Source organism: Oryctolagus cuniculus, chromosome 1 (assembly GCF_051225735.1).
Source record: "Oryctolagus cuniculus isolate XC-2025 breed Fujian yellow rabbit chromosome 1, ASM5122573v1, whole genome shotgun sequence".
Taxonomy (NCBI): domain Eukaryota; kingdom Metazoa; phylum Chordata; class Mammalia; order Lagomorpha; family Leporidae; genus Oryctolagus; species Oryctolagus cuniculus.
The window spans coordinates 111,045,438-111,060,586 of record NC_142867.1 but is presented as its reverse complement, the minus strand read 5'-3'; the positions used below and the strand labels follow the sequence as shown (position 1 = coordinate 111,060,586).

General features: G+C 56.1%; 1 protein-coding gene and 1 long non-coding RNA gene across 7 annotated transcripts in view; one reads left to right on the top strand and one right to left on the bottom strand.

The window, feature by feature from the left end:
* The window catches only part of USP2 (ubiquitin specific peptidase 2), a 23,468-nt gene extending 19,643 nt beyond the window's left edge, over nt 1-3,825 (bottom strand). Inside the window, exon 1 of one of the 5 annotated variants that reach the window (XM_008250516.5) lies at nt 3,585-3,825. Coding sequence is in view for 1 of the 5 variants with exons in the window: in XM_089313207.1 (XP_089169333.1) it covers nt 3,585-3,629 (45 nt within the window). In the remaining 4 variants the exon portion in view is untranslated. Of the gene's footprint in view, nt 1-1,640; nt 1,801-2,620; nt 3,483-3,584 lie in introns of those variants that run through there. The other 4 variants (XM_089313207.1, XM_089313198.1, XM_008250518.5 and 1 more) reach the window with 4 other exon arrangements.
* On the top strand, nt 3,015-15,149 carry LOC103345631 (uncharacterized). 2 transcript variants are annotated; one of them, XR_016220811.1, is made up of 5 exons: nt 3,015-3,139; nt 3,574-3,639; nt 3,883-3,999; nt 5,306-5,425; nt 9,645-12,307. It is a non-coding gene; the product is annotated as an uncharacterized LOC103345631 (long non-coding RNA). The 2 variants fall into 2 exon arrangements; XR_016220810.1 differs by lacking the exon at nt 3,015-3,139 and adding an exon at nt 13,726-15,149 and having other exon boundaries at nt 3,501-3,639; nt 9,645-9,816.

The following is a 15,149-nucleotide window of genomic DNA, read 5'->3' as shown; positions in this document are numbered from 1 at the left end:
GCAGCCCTAGGCGGCCCCTAAGCTCCAAGGAGTCCCATTTCACAGACGGGGAAATCAGCGTTCCTGGAAGTGAGTCAGATTTCCTAGAGTCACCTGAGCCCAGCTGGGGCCTGTGCTCTGTCCCCTCCGTCCACTACGGCCACCCTGGAGCCAGGCCCCTGCTTCAGCCTTCGCGTGGACTCTCCCTGGGCTGGGGCAGGCCTGGGTAGCTGTGGGTCTGGGGCTGGGGAAGACGTCTCTCCCCCCAGCACCTGGCTGTTCTTGGTCCAGCCACAGTCTCGGGGGTGCAGCCTCTGGCAGGAGTGGCCCCCCTGGATTTTCCACTGCAGGTGAGTGAAAGCGAAGCTGGGCGCAACCTGAGCCCCTGAGCGACACTGATGGGCCGCAAGATGGTCCAGGAGGCGTCTACCCTAGCTCGGGGCTCTGCGTCCCAGGCCTGGCTAGGAACATGCCCGCAGCCTCCTACCCGCTGCCCAAGGTCCCCGTGCAAGGTGAGTCAGGGGTTAAAACGAACCCCGGCTCCTTGCATCAGTCCCTGTCATTTCCTGTAGTTCACGTGCAGGGCTCCCTAACCTGCCCTGCTAGGGGAGGGACTCACTCCCCAAGAATCCCAGGCACTCCTGGCCCGGAGGGCAGGGGAGCCCCGACGCCCCACATCCCAGCAACCCTCATGGCCCCTCTTTGCACAGATCTGCTTTGGCTCTTGGGGTGACAGCCCGGCGGCTGCCCTGCCACTGCCTAGGCCGAGAGCCCTGAGCTGTTTCAGAGCACACCGGCATACGGTGAAAGGTGCCTTCCTGCTACCCGGGTGCCCAGGGCAGGTGAGCGGGGAGTCCCAGTCAGTGTCACCTCCGCAGGGGTGACCTCAGAGCTTCCCAAAGCTGCTTGCTAACAGCATCAGAATGCGCTGACCCCTGAAGGGCAGGGGGGAGGTGAGAGGGGGCCCCTAGCTGACACTCTCTGACCCGTACCCCTCGCTGCGCTGGCCGCCTGCTAAAGTCAGGGCACAAGTGTCAACCCTGGCAGGAGTGGAGGATGTGGGTAGAGGGTGGGGGCGGGGCCCACAGTTCGGGAACTCTGCCTGCTCCACTCCTGCCCTGGGGTGGCCACCTGCCCCCTCCCCGCCTGCCTGTTCGTGGCAGCTCTGTCTGTCTTGTGCTAGCACCGCCGGGCCCCTGCCTCAGCAAGGGGCCATCCAGGGGAATCTGGGTCCCTCTGGTCTCTAGGGGGCTGTGCAGGGGCTCAGGGATGGGGGAGGGGTGATAGAGATTGGAGATTAGGGGGAGACTCCTGACTGGTGGAGAAGAAGTGGGAGGGCTCAGAGCACTGCCTTCTAGGGTGCGTCTTGATTTGGGGTTGGGAGGGGGTGGGCATCCCTCTACTTCCAAGAGGTGGCAAAGAACGGGACCTGCAGGCAGCGCTGGTGCCCATATATTCCCTCTTCAGGCGTGATCTGCCCAGACCCTCCCCAGGGAGCGTCTCCATCTCCCACTCTGTCCTCCAGGGATCCCTCTTTCCTCAATCCTCAGCTCCCACCCATGGCTCCCACAGGCCGGGTGGGCAGCCTCGAACCACAGGCTACCCCAGACCCCTGGACGCCTGGAGGACAGAAACGCAATCACCAGAGGCACACGACTGACCTGTGCTGGGGGAGCTGGCGGAGCCTGGGGGCTTCTCCTTCCCGGGCAGGGCAGGGAACCCAGTGGAGGCGGAGAGCCCGAGCCAGGAGGCTGGGTAATCCGGGGCTCGGGTTCCGGCTGATATATATAGTATCTTATCTGACCTCCCTGAGACGGCAGCAACTCACTTGGATTCCAAGCCCCGAGAGAATTAAAGGGACAGTAGCAGGCCCACCCTCCGCCACTGCCCCACCTGGCCAGTGCCAGCCTAAGAGAGCCGCTGGGCCTCTGGGGAGGGGCGCGTGTGGAAGGGGGGATGGAGGGGTGGGGAAGTGGGTGTCAGGAGGAAACAGGACAGGAAAGAGGGCAGAGGGGTGGGGGCAAAGGCAGAGGCTCTGGATCTGTCCACCACAGGGGCAAAGAGGGGAGAGGCCTCGGGGCCAGCCCAGCTCCTTTAACTGGGAGAAGGAGTGGGTCTCGGGGCACAGTGGCCAGCACCCAGGCTTCGGCTCCATACGCTTTCAGCATGGACGCCTCGGCCTGGGCTTGCATTCTAGCTCCTTCCCACTGGATCTGAGACAGTGAGCAATCACTGTGCTCGCTGGGCCTGGGCTCCTTGTTAGCTTATACAGGAGGAATAATAATAAAAGAAAATAATAATAATAGGGGTACATCTCACAGTTGTGAGCATGGATTAATCTTTGTGACATTTCCTGGCCTATAGAAGACTCCAACCCATGACGGTTAAACCGAACACTTGCCTTGGTTCCTGTAGCTTAGCGGCTGTACTAGAGCAGCGCCTCACCCCGCGAATCTTCCTGGGAAGGGGACGTGGGCACCCTCTCCAACACCAGAGTGCCACAGGGCTCTGAACAGGTGCCTGGCCCATCAGTGGGAAGAGCATCTTTCTAAATGTCCTCTCCAACACGGGGAGTGGGGGGAGTCAGCCCATCTGGGACCCTTCCCCCCGTGCCTGACCCTGCTGGGGGCTCCCACTCTACCTGTTCCAGAGCTCAGGATTCCAGGGCCTCGGGGCCGGGCCGCACAGGGTCGCAGGACGGAGGAGGAGAGTTCTTGGTGCACCTGTCTGCTCCCGGGTAGTTTCTCGCTGGCTGTCCCAGAGCGCGGCGAGTTCCCCAGGCTGTGCCTCCGCCCCGTCTCAGCACGGGCTACTGACTCAGCCCTCGACCTGCTGATGCACTTCCCAGGCCGCCCGCGCCCGGGCTGTCATTCCGGTCCTCATTCCAACTGCAGCCTGGCACGTGTGTGCGGCATCAAAGGGGAGGGGGCAGCCGCGCTTCCCCGGGGCTGTTCTCGCGCCCCTGACGCGCGAGGCGAGGGCAGCAGCCCTTGCCTCCAGCTCCATCTTGGTCCCGCTCCGAAAGCAGCGGGCCTGGGAGGTGGAGCGCCCACTCCTCCGCGGGGAGCTAGAATGGGTCGTCCTGGGCTGGCTTCCCTGGGCTCCAGACTAGAAGTTGCGTGCCCCGGAGCACCGCGTGCCGGCGTCTGGGTTGGGATTGGTGAGGATTTCAAAGATGCCTCTTTCTGATTTGGGATTGGTGGAAATTCTCCCATTCCGCGTAACTGCTACCCTCCCCCAACACCCCCCTCCCCCGCTTCTGGCAAACTGACCACAGACAGCCGTCGCGAGCTTGGCGAGCTGCGCGCACGCGTGGGGAGGGGGCCGTCGGCGTCCAGGCGGTGAGGCTCAGGCCCCCGGCCCGCGGGAGCTGCGCTTCTCGGAACACACCGATCCGTACACAGATGGCTCTTCCTGGCACCACGGGCTGCCAGCTGGCAGCCCCCCTCGCACGCGGGCGCCCGCCGCTGGAGCTCCCCCGCTCAGCTGGCCCTCGCCCTACATTTCTGGTGCCCAGGCTGACGCTGACCTCTCACCTTCGGAACCTGAAACCGGCAACTGACCTCCGCACCCCCTGTTCCCGATCTCCGACAGGTGACACGTACCTGCCTCTTCTCGGAGGATGGACGAGTCGAACCCGGCACAAGCATGGAGCTGCGGGTGAGTCCCGGCTGGTACAGGCGCGGTGCAGTGAGCAGCAGCTGACGCAGAGGGCTCCCTGGCCTCGGCTCCTGCCCGCCTCTCCCCCACCTCCGCCGGGGGCCCTGGAAGGACCTCCCCGGGAAATCGGCGCCACCCAGCGGGCAGCCACCTCATTGCACCCAGGCTGGCAGAGCCACGCCCCGCGTCTCACGGCGATTGGCTCGTCTCTATTGTGACGTCATCCCCTCCCCGCCCGGCCAGGGTCTCCCGGGCAACCGACGTACACAGAGTACCACGTGGAAGGAAAGCACGCCAGTTTGCAGTGGGTGGAGCAAGGACAGAAGTGGGGTGGACGCGACGCGGCGGGGCAGCTGGAAGGTACTGGGAAAGCGGAGGGGCCGGGGGCGGAGGGAGCCTGGGAACTTGAGCCCCGGGCGGATCCACTTTCAGTTTTTAGGAACCGCTGAATGTCACTGCCCCTTTCCACAGGGCTGGGGGAAGTCCTCAGCCTAGGCCTCCACTCCTTTGGCCTGCTCCTATAGGAGCTCCCTGCTCCGTTTACTTCCATGGATTGGTGAGTATTGATGACTACCCGATTGCATAAACAGAGACTATGGAAGGAATTCTCCTTCGTCATCGAAGAACTTGAATTTTTTTAAAAATTGTTTTATTTTTAAGTCAGAGTTACGGAGAGAGGCAAGAGAGATCTTCCATCTGCTGGCTCACTCCCCAAATGGTCACAGCGGCTGTGGCTGGGCCAGGCTGAGGCCAGGAGCTTCTTCTGGGTCCCCCACCTGGGTGCAGGGGCCCAAGCAGTTGGGCCCTCTAATGCTGTTTTTCCCAGGCCACTAGCAGGGAGCTGGATTGGAAGTGGAGCAGCTGGGACATGAACCTGTGTCTGTACAGGATGCCAGCTTTGCAGGCTGTGGCCTAACCTGCTGCACCACAACTCCGGCCCAAGCACTTGCACTTTTGACCTGCCTCCCCTCTCCACGTGCTTGTGAGGACCAAGTGGACTGGTGCCAGGGCAAGATCAGATTTTCAACCTCACTGGGACCAACAATGAGTACCTTCTCCATAGCAGGTGACTTCACCCATCTGCACACCCCTCAAACCCTCCTCCTCCTCTGTTTCCTGGAGAAACTAGGTGCAAACAGGATGTGGAGACCTAAGTTTCTACCTGCAAACATACCTGAATTCATTCTTCCCTCTGCGCCAGGAGCTGTGAAGAAGATGCCCCCCCCCCCCATTTTTTAAAAACACAAGTATCCATGTGCACCTATGCTTTTTTATGTATGTATGTATGTATTTGAAAGGCAGAGCTACAGAGAGGCAGAGGCAGAGAGAGAGAGAGAGAGGTCTTCTGTCTGCTAGTTCATTCCCCATATGGCCACAATGGCTGGAGCTGGGCCAATCCAAAGCTAGGAGCCAGGAGCTGGGTCTCCCATACAGGTGCACTTGGACCATCCTCTGCTGCTTTCCCAGACCATTAGCAGAGAGCTGGATCGGAAGTGGAACAGCTAGGACTGGCACCCACATGGGATGCCGGCACTGCAGGCGGCAGCTTTACCTGCTACGCCACAGCGCCGGCCCTGAAGATGTTCCTCTTCTTCAAGGCCTATCCCCCCTGGATGTCAGCCCTCTGTGTTTCTGCAAGGCCCTCATTTCATCATTCATTTTCCAGCTAGGTTTGGAATGTGCGAGGCACACTTCCAGGAACCCGGGATGTGGCAGTGAAGAGAGCAGGCCCACCCCTGGCCTGGAGGAACTTGTACTGCGGTAGCGGCAGAGGGACAGCAGCCAGGTGAGTGCCGGATATGGCGTGGTGGGTGGCACTAGGAGCCGAGGAGGATGCAGATCAAGCAGGGAGGGAGGTAAGGGGTGTGGTCAAAGGTGCCTTCCAGAGAGACAAGGAGGAGGGACCCTGTACATACGGACGGGAAAGAATGTTCTAGGCCGGGGACATGCGTGCCAGAGTTCTGAGCTGGGAACTCCAGGCCCCTTTTGAGGAAGAGCAGGTCAGTGACGATAAGGCAGAACGGGAGCTGAAGTTAAAGAGATACAGCTTGCAGGGCTCCCTGAGGCCATGCCGATGACCTTGGGAGATTTTGAGCAGAGGAGGGTGTGGGTCTGAGAATCCCTTTGGAGAAAGGACCTGAAGAGAGACTGGGTAGAAGCAGGGAGCACTGGGGAGGTCATTGCAAGTGCCTGGTGAGAGATGGGCATCAGGTCTGATGGGGGTGGGGAGGGATAATAAACTGAGGCGTTCACTGGGCATCCCAGTGGTGAGAGAGTTGAATGTTTGGGTGTCTGGTGTGTCTGGGATGTGATGAGTCATCAACATATGGATATTATTCAAAACCGTGGGATTAGAAGAGCTGACCAAGGAGTAAGAGCAGATCCGACGAGCAAAGACTGAACCATGGCGCTGTGTAGAAATGAAATGGAACCATCGGAGAGACTCAGGACTGGCCAGCGTCGGGGGGCAAAGCACCCCGGGAGGCGGTGCTGTCCTGGAGCGAAGGGGAGGAAGCCCAGCAGGCAGGGGGCAGAGGTCCATGCCCAGTGCTGCCCGTAGGTGAAGCAACACTGTGAAGGTGGGCTTAGAAGGCTGGTGGTGAGTCTGACAAGGACAGATTTTCTTTTGATGGAGTAATGGTGATGGTAATGTGTTGTCATGTTAGCAGACGCACCTGCCCTATCATCCTACCCCGAGAAACTGCCCATAGCCACATCCATTACTGCTTTATACCCCACTAGCTCTGGTCAGCCACTCAAATGGCCAACAGCCTGTGTGTGGTCATGCCATTCCTGATTACCACTGTTCCTCATTCCTACCCACATCTGAGCAAGCACTCCTGTGGTCTCCTGTTTTGAGCGCTGGTTAGTCAATGATGGGTAAGATCCCCTGGGGGACAATCTAAGACAGGCACAGCTGCGTACAGAGACCACATGGAAACGAGGTCAACAATGGTATGGCCAAGAATTATGCCTCCTGTTGCTCAAAAAATAAATGAAAAGGGGTAAATGTGGTGGAATGAGAAGGTCATGAATGTGGTGGAATGAGAAGGTGAGAAGGTCATGCCAAGATGGCCACTTACAACAGAAACTGCCTGGCAACAGGCCGTGATTGGATGGTTTTGGAAACCGCACGACAACAGAGCCTGACAGACATCAGGTTGTGATTGGATGGCTTTGGAAACTGCCTGGCAACAGGCTGTGATTGGTTAGGGCATAAACTGCTCCTTGACTGGATTGGCTGCCTTGGCTATATAAGCAGCTGTAGGAACTAAAATAAACGAGTCTGTGGGCTGCTCCCTTCTGGCCTGCTTTCACCCGACTCCCGGGGTCTGTGTGGTGACTCCGCGCCTCTTGCCCCCACCATGCTCCTCCTCTCAGAACAGTAATAAAAGTCTGATTGTGGATGAATCCAAGCGAAAAGGAACTCGTTCGGAGAGCTCTGGAGGAATCTTGCAAGAGAAGCAGAGGAGGGGCTGGTATTGTGGTGCGGTGGGGGTTTACTGCTGCTGACGATGCTGCCATCCCACAGCAGTGCGCCAGCTCAAGTCCCACCCACTCTGCTCTCATTCCCGCTCCCTGCTAATGCGCTTGGCTAGGCAGGGGATGATGGCCCAAGTGCTTGGGTCCTTGCTGCCCATATGGGAGACCAGGATGGAGTTCCTAGTTTCTGGCTTCTGGTGCAGACCTGGTGCAGACCTGGCTGTTGCGGCCATTTGGGGAGTGAACCAACAGATACAAGATCTCTGAGTTTAGCTTTCAAATAAGTCAATTAATAAATATTAAAAAAAAAAAGAGCAGAGGAAATGAGAGGGAGCTAAAAAAAGAAGTGAGGAGAGCAATTTTTTTTTTTTAAACTTAAGAATTTCTTTTGGGGTCTGTGTTGTGGCATAGGGGGTTAAGCCACTACCTACAGCACCAGCATCCTATAGGGGTTGCAGTTCACATCCCAGCTGCTCCACTTCGGATCCAGCTCCACGCTAATGAGCCTGGGAAAGCAGTGGAAGAAGGCCCAAGTACCTGGGCCCCTGCATCCGGGAAGAAGCTCCTGGCTCCTGGCTTTAACCTGGCCTATCCCTGGCCATTGCAGCCATTTGGGGAGTGAAGCAGCAGATGGAAGATCTCTCTCTCTCTCTCTCTCTCTCTTTTTCTCCCTCTCTCTCTGTAACTCTGCCTTTCAAATTTAAAATCTTCTTTAAAAATTCTTTTTGGCCGGCACCACGGCTCACTAGGCTAATCCTCCGCCTTGAGGCACTGGCACACCGGGTTCTGGTCCTGGTTGGGGCGCCGGATTCTGTCCCAGTTGCCCCTCTTCCAGGCCAGCTCTCTGCTGTGGCCAGGGAGTGCAGTGGAGGATGGCCCAAGTGCTTGGGCCCTGCACCCCATGGGAGACCAGGAGAAGCACCTGGCTCCTGCCATCGGATCAGCGCGGTGCGCCGGCCGCGGCGGCCATTGGAGGGTGAACCAACGGCAAGGGAGGACCTTTCTCTCTGTCTCTCTCTCTCACTGTCCACTCTGCCTGTCAAAAAAAAATTCTTTTTTTAAAAAAAGATCACTATCTTTTCATTTTACTTGAAAGGCACAAAAACAGAGAGGGGAGAGAGAGAGATGGATCTTCCATCACTGGCTCAATCCCAAAATGTCAGCACCGGCCAGTCCCGGGCTGGGTCAGGTTGAAGCCCGGAGCCTGGAACTCAATCCAGATCTCCTGTGTGGGCGGCAGGAAGCCAGTTACCCATCTGCATCCTCCCAGGGTGCATATTGCAGGAAGCCTTCTTCCTACCAAGGAATTAGAAGTGGAACTGAGACTCAATCTCAGGTACTCCAATATGGGGAGGCAGGCAGTCTAAGCAGAACTTGGACCACTGTGATTTAATGCCTGTTCCGAGAAATAATTTTTAAATATTTATTTATTTGAAAGGCAGAATTACACACACACACACACACACAGAGAGAGAGAGAGAGAGAGAGATCTTCCATCTGCTGGTTCACTCCCCAAATGGCTGCAACAACTGGAGCTGAGCCACTCTAAATCCAGGAGTCGGGCACTTCTTCCAGGTCTTCCATGTGGGTGCAGGGGCCCAAGGACTTGGGCCATCTTCCACTGCTTTCCCAGGCCACAGCAGAGAGCTGAATTGGAAGTGGAGCAGCCAGGACTAGAACTGGTGCCCGTATGGGATGGCGGCACTGCAGGTGGTGGATTTACACAGCACCAGTCCCCAAGAAAAAAATTTTAAGTGAGAAAAATCGCAGTATATTGTGTGCTGATTGGAAAGAGCCATTAGAGACCAAAACTGATGATGTGGGAGGGAGTGAGGAGAGTGGCAGAGTGTGGCCCGGGGTAGGAGAGAGAGAGGGGATCAGATGCAGAAAGCAGAGGGGCCAGCTTCTGTTAGGGGCATGAGAGGCTCACCCAGAGCAGAAAGAGGGAAAGCTCTGCAGCCAGGGGCAGACTTGGGAAGATGGGCGCTGTGGCCTAAGCAAGCGGAGAGTTTTCTCTCTGGGTGGCCTCTGTCCTCTCAGTGATTACGAGGCAGAGGGAGGTTGCGGGAGGAAGTGCTGGAAATTTGAAGATCCAGGAGGGGTGAGAAAATAGCTAAACAGTGGTTCTCAAACTTGGGTGCGAGAGTCACTTAGAGAGCCTGGGAAAGCCCTCCCCCACCCCCAGGTTCTGATTCACTGGGTGTGGGCCTAGAATTTGGTTTCTGACCAGTTTCCTGGACGATGCTGCAGCCGCTGGTCTGGGGTGATGTTGAGAAGTGCCGTGCACGGGGGCGCGGTGTGGCTGCAAAGCAGGACCCTGAGTGTGTGCCTTTAGCACGTCTCCCGTTGCATGCGGAATCACCAGCGTGGGTTCAGGGTCCTGTGCAGGGGTGCTGCAGAAAGTTATTTGAAAATCATGCGGAGTTGTTTCCTAATATGCATTCCTCATAGACCCGTTTGTACTATGTGTTTCAAAATTTTCTTGCACCAGAATCAACTTAAATTCTGTTTTCATTTCCCAGGAACTTTTGGGAGAACCCTCGTGTCTTGAAAACTTGAGTTTCCTGTTGACTTTCCCACTGATGTTACTAGGTTCCACATTCTTCTCTTCAAGGCGTGGAAGTCTCTGGAGTGGGCTCCACTTCCTCTTGGTGCAGTTTTCCTGGCACGGCTGCATGTACCGTGCTTCCCACCGTGAGTCTGCGACACCCGCGACTTGCCTTCTCTCTTGGACTTCTTCTTCTTCTTCTTCTTTTTTTTTTTAAAGATTTATTTTATTTATTTGAAAAAGTTATAGAGAGAGGTAGAGACAGAGAGAGAGATCTTCCATCTGTGGTTCAGTCCCCAAATGGCAGCAACGGCTGGAGCTGAGCTGCTCCAAAAACAGGAGCCAGGAGCTTTTTCTGGGTCTCCCACGTGGGTGCAGGGGCCCAAGCACTTGGGCCATCTTCTACTGTTTTTCCAGGCCACAGCAGAGAGCTAGATCAGAAGAGGAGAAGCTGGGACTTGAACTGGCGCCCATATGGGACGCTGGCGCTGCAGACCGGGGGTTTTAACCTGCTGTGCCACAGCACTGGCCCCTCTTGGACTTCTGATGCGGTCATTCCTGAGTCTTCTGGCACCAAATCTGACAGTCACTCTTTATACGGAGTCAGTTCCTTGGCTTTCTGAAAGCCTGATTGTTCTCATCGGGCCCTCCTGCCACTCTGTCCCCACCGTGGGGCTTGCAACACGTGGCTTCTCCAGTTTTCTTCCTCACCTCCCCGCCCTGGAAGTCCCTCCTTGGTCCTCTTCATTTCTAGTGCAGCTGTGGCAGGGGGCTGTTCGTGTGCAGGCTGAGGAGTCCATGGGATAACTCCTGATTGGCCTGGTTTTCTAGCTGTGAGACATGAAATGATACATTGGTTTCGTCATTGCTAGGGTTTGGGTAACAGTTTTATTGTCCTCCCAAGGCCCGTGCTGTGGGTGGGTACTCTAGGTCTTCTGTTCATGGTTGACGGGTTAAGGTGGAGACCTGATTTAACCATGGCTTCTGAGAGGCGGGCCTGGCAGGAAGTGGTTGGGTCACTGGGGGTGTGCCCTCAGAAGGTAGCTCTCTTGTGAGGGTTGGTTGTTCAAGCCAGGGGTGCTTCCTGCCTCACCGTGTGGTTGTCCCTTTACACTTGCTCTGTCAGTGCCAGCCTCCATCAGAAGCTGGATCAGTGGGCCACCTGACCTTAGCCTGGGAACCTCCCCAACCATCAACCAAAATAAACCCTCCTTCCCGAGTAGCTTCTCTCAGGTGCTTTAGTTAAGGTAATGGAAAGCTGACACATTCATATATAAATATATATAGATATATATATATTTTAAATGGTGATAGCAGTAGTACCTACCTCTTAGGCTTGAGGATTCAACATGTTAATATGCTTAAAAAGCTTACAGCAGGTTTCAGTGGATTAAGATCCTGGCCTGCAGCACCAACATCCCATGTGGGTGGGGTTTGAGTCCCTGCTGTTCCACTTCTGATCCAGCTCCCTGCTAACATGCCTGGGAAAGCAGCGGAACATGATCCATGGCCTGATGGTGACAGCATCTGTATTTTCACACACCAGCTGCCTCCTTAGGCGTTCCATCTGCATCTCAACCCCAACACATCGAACATTTAACTCACCTTTTTCCTCCCAGTCTGCCTGCTTGTCTTGTATTCCCTATACTTGTGAATGGCACCACCATCCACCCAATTCCTGGCCAGAAATTTGGCAGTTTCTAGCTTCTCTGACTGCCCTCATCCTTTTTAAGGTATTTATGTTTTGCCCTTATTCTTCATTTAAAAAAATTTATGTATTTGAAAGGCAGAGTTTACAGACACACACATATACATCTTCTATCCATTGGTTCACTACCTAAATGGCCACAATGGCTGGGAATCCCATCTGGCCCTCCTGCATGGGTGGCAGGGGCCCAAGTACCCAGGCCATCTTCTGTTGCATTCCCAGGAGCTTTAGCGGGGATCGGGATGAGAAGTGCAGCATCTGGGACTTGAACTAGTGCTTCGATGCCAGCGTTGCAGGTGGGGTTTAACTCACTGCACCACAACACCAGCCCCAAGAAAAGGGGTTTCTCTTGCCTCCCAGTTCTTCTCCAAGGCCAGGGGACCCCATCTGGTGATGACCTTCTTGCTACTTGGCTCCTGGGGCAGAGCAGGACATCATATGTCACCTAGTGATAGACAGGGAAGGCTTGAAAGTCTAGCCAATGTGGCTTTTATAGCAAACCCACACTCAAGATAACCCACTAGCCCACTTATATGTTAACCACATGGATAGATTAATCCATTCGAAGAACAGAGCCCCAGTTACCTCTTACAGTTCCCACACCTGGCCCCAGCATTGTCATTGCAGGCTAATCCCCGCCTGCGACACTGGCGCCCCACAGTGGGGGCCAGCTGGAGTCTCAGATGTTCCAGTTTCTATCCAGCTCCCTGCTATTGCACTTGGGAAAGCAGCAGAAGATGACTCAAGGGCTTTGGCCCCTGCCACCCATGTGGGAGATCCAGATGGACTTCCTGGCTCCTGGGTTTGGTGTGGCTCACTCCTGGCTGTTGCAGCCATCTGGAGAATGAACAGGCAGATGGAAGATCCTTCCCTCTCTCTTTCTCTCTCTGTAGTTCTGCTTTTCTTTCTTTCTTTCTTTCTTTTTTTTTTTTTAAAGGCAAAATTAGAGAGGGAGGTGGGGACACACACACACACACACACACAGGCAGAGACAGAGGTCTTCTATGTGCTGTTTTACTCCCCACTTGGCTGCAGCAGCAGGGATGATCCAGGCTGAAACCAGGAGCCAGAGCTTCTTCCGGATCTCTCATGTGGGTGCAGGGACCCACTTGGGCCATCCTCTGCTGCTTTCCCAGGTGCATTAGCAGGGAGCTGGATCCAGAAGTGGAGCAGCCGGGACACAAAGCTGCACCCTTATGGGATGCCGGTACTGCAGAGGCAGCTTAACCTGCAGCGCCACAGTGCCAGCCCAGCTCTGCTTTTCAAACGAATAGGTGAATCTTAAAAAAAAAAAAAAAAAAAAAAAGTCCCACCTCTTAATATCTAGTAACCACATCCCCCACAGCTGTGGGAGTGCGCTTTGTGGGGATGCGGTTTGTGACAGCTCCCTTGGTGTCAGATTCTTCATCCAGGCATCCGGTGCCTTCATTGTTCCAGGATGTCCAGTTGCCCTTGTCTTCACTGCCCCCACTGTGGCCTTCGAGCCAGCTTTGGGGAAACTGGCTTCAGATTAGATCTGTGACTTTTTTATTTAATAGATTTATTCATGTATTTGAAAGAGTTACAGAGAAAGAGAGGAGAGAGAAAGACAGAGATATCGAGAGATCTTCCAGCTGCTGGTTCACTCCACAAATGACCACAATGGCTGGGGCTGGGCCAGGCCAAAGCCAGGAGCCAGGAGCTTCTTCCGGGGCTCCCATGTGACTCGAGTGAGAGTCAGTGTGACTGATTTGTCACAGCAGTCCTAGCAAACTAACCCCGAGGTGAGGGGCAGCTGCTGTACTCACCGAACAGAGCAGAAATCACTGTCGCCGTGGTCCCAGAGCTGCTGTGTGCAGGAGCAGGACAGGATGGAGGTGGAGGGTGGGCAAGCCCCGCCCTAAGAAGGCGGAACTATCCAGCTCAGTCGGAGAGGCTGTCCTCCGGGGAGGGGGAGGCAGAACAGGAGAGAGCCTCACAGGCAGCCTCCCAGCCTAGCCCACCTGCTGAGCCTTCAGAGCTGTCCAGCGCCTTGAGCGAAGTGCCCCATACAGCTAGTCCAAGACCCTTCCGCCCCGGGCTCTCCAGCCTGCGTCAGTGTGTGGACAGTGCAAAGTCCAGCCCCTTCAGTCCAGCCTCTCCTTTGCCTTCAAAAGGCAGGAAGCCTAAAGCACAGTTCCCATTCCCCCATACTCCGCATTCCTCTCCAGTCAAGGGTGCACGCAGACTTGTTTTACGCAGAGGACATGAAAGGGCCCTGGTACTGATTTTCTCAAAGCCCAGAATCCGCCAGCCACGGGAGGGACTGAAGTCTCCCCTCGAGTAACGGACAAGAACGTGATGGTTCTCCTTCTTCTCCTTACCAAAGTTTCAAAAGTCACAGATCTGGGGCCGGTGCTGCGGCACAGCAGGTTAAGCCGCTGTCTAGTGCCAGCATCCCATGTGGACGCCGGTTCCAGTCCCGGCTGCTCCTCTTCTGGTCCAGCTCCCTGCTAATGGCCTGGGAAAGCAGCGGAAGATGGCCCAGGTGCTCTGTGACGGTGGCGACAATGATTGCTGCTCTGTGCGGTGAGTACATCAGCTGCCCCTCACCTCGGGGTGGGCAAGGGGGTTAGTTTGCTAGGACTGCTGTGACAAATCAGTCACACTGACTGTCACTCGAGTCACACGGGTGACTCCAAATGACAGAGATTTAGTGTCCACAGTTCCCGAGACCCAAAGTCAAGGTGTGGGCTGGGCCACGCTCGCCCGGAGGTCTGCAGGGCAAGGGAGGGTCCCTCCTGCCTCTCCAGCTTGTCACAGCCACAGGCCTTCCTCTCCACCATGTCCCCGAGCCCCAGGCCTCTTTGTTCACGAGGACACTAGCCCAGGGTGACCTCATCTCTATTTATTTATTTGTTTATTTGAAGCAGTTGCAGAAAGAGAGAGAGAGAGAGAGAGAGAGAGAGAGAGAGAGAGAGAATCTTCCATCCTCTGGTTCACTCCCCAAATGGCCACGGCCAGGCTGAAGCCAGGAGCCAGGAGCTTCCTCCGAGTCTCCCATGTGGGTCAGGGGCCCAAGGACCTGGGCCATCCTCCGCTGCTTTCCCAGGCACATTAGCAGGGAGCTGGCTGGGAAGTGGAGCAGCCGGGACTCCAACGGGCTCCCGCATGGGCCACCAGTGCTGCAGGCCGGCCACAGTGCCCTCAGAGACCCTGTTTCCCCGTCAGCCGCACTGACAGGCGGTGGGGATCAGGGCTTGAATGCATCTCGGGGGACACGCTGTCCTCCCTCCTCCCTCCCTTCTGTAAGCCCTGCTCCTGGTCTGACTGTGCTGCTGCCCCTTCCTCGGGCCGCTGGCTCCAGGTGCTTGCTCGCGCCCCTTCACAGCCAGCTCTGGCCCTTGTCTTTCTCTGTATTCTCTGCCTCATTCTCAGTGAGCCAGCAGCCATGTGGACTCCCCTTGGCAGCCCTCAGGCCGTCAGCCACTTCCTCCCTGTGTGCCATTGCCCACCTACTCACGTCTCCTTGTCCTTGCCTGAGCTTGCTGTTGCTATTTTCTCTCCTTTGCCAACTTGCCCGGTTCCTCTGCCCCTCCTTCCCACCAATGCTCTTGCCTGGAAACACCTGACCCTGACCCTCCTCCTCCCCCTGCCTACGCCACCTCATCCACCCACTCAGGTGAGTGATGGGGAGGTGGATGCATTGAGCCCCCTTTCTGCTCATGACCACAGACCCCAGAGGGACACACTGCGCCACCTGGTGTTGCTGTAATTTCCCTACTACGATTAGTCCCCACTGTATGAATTTTC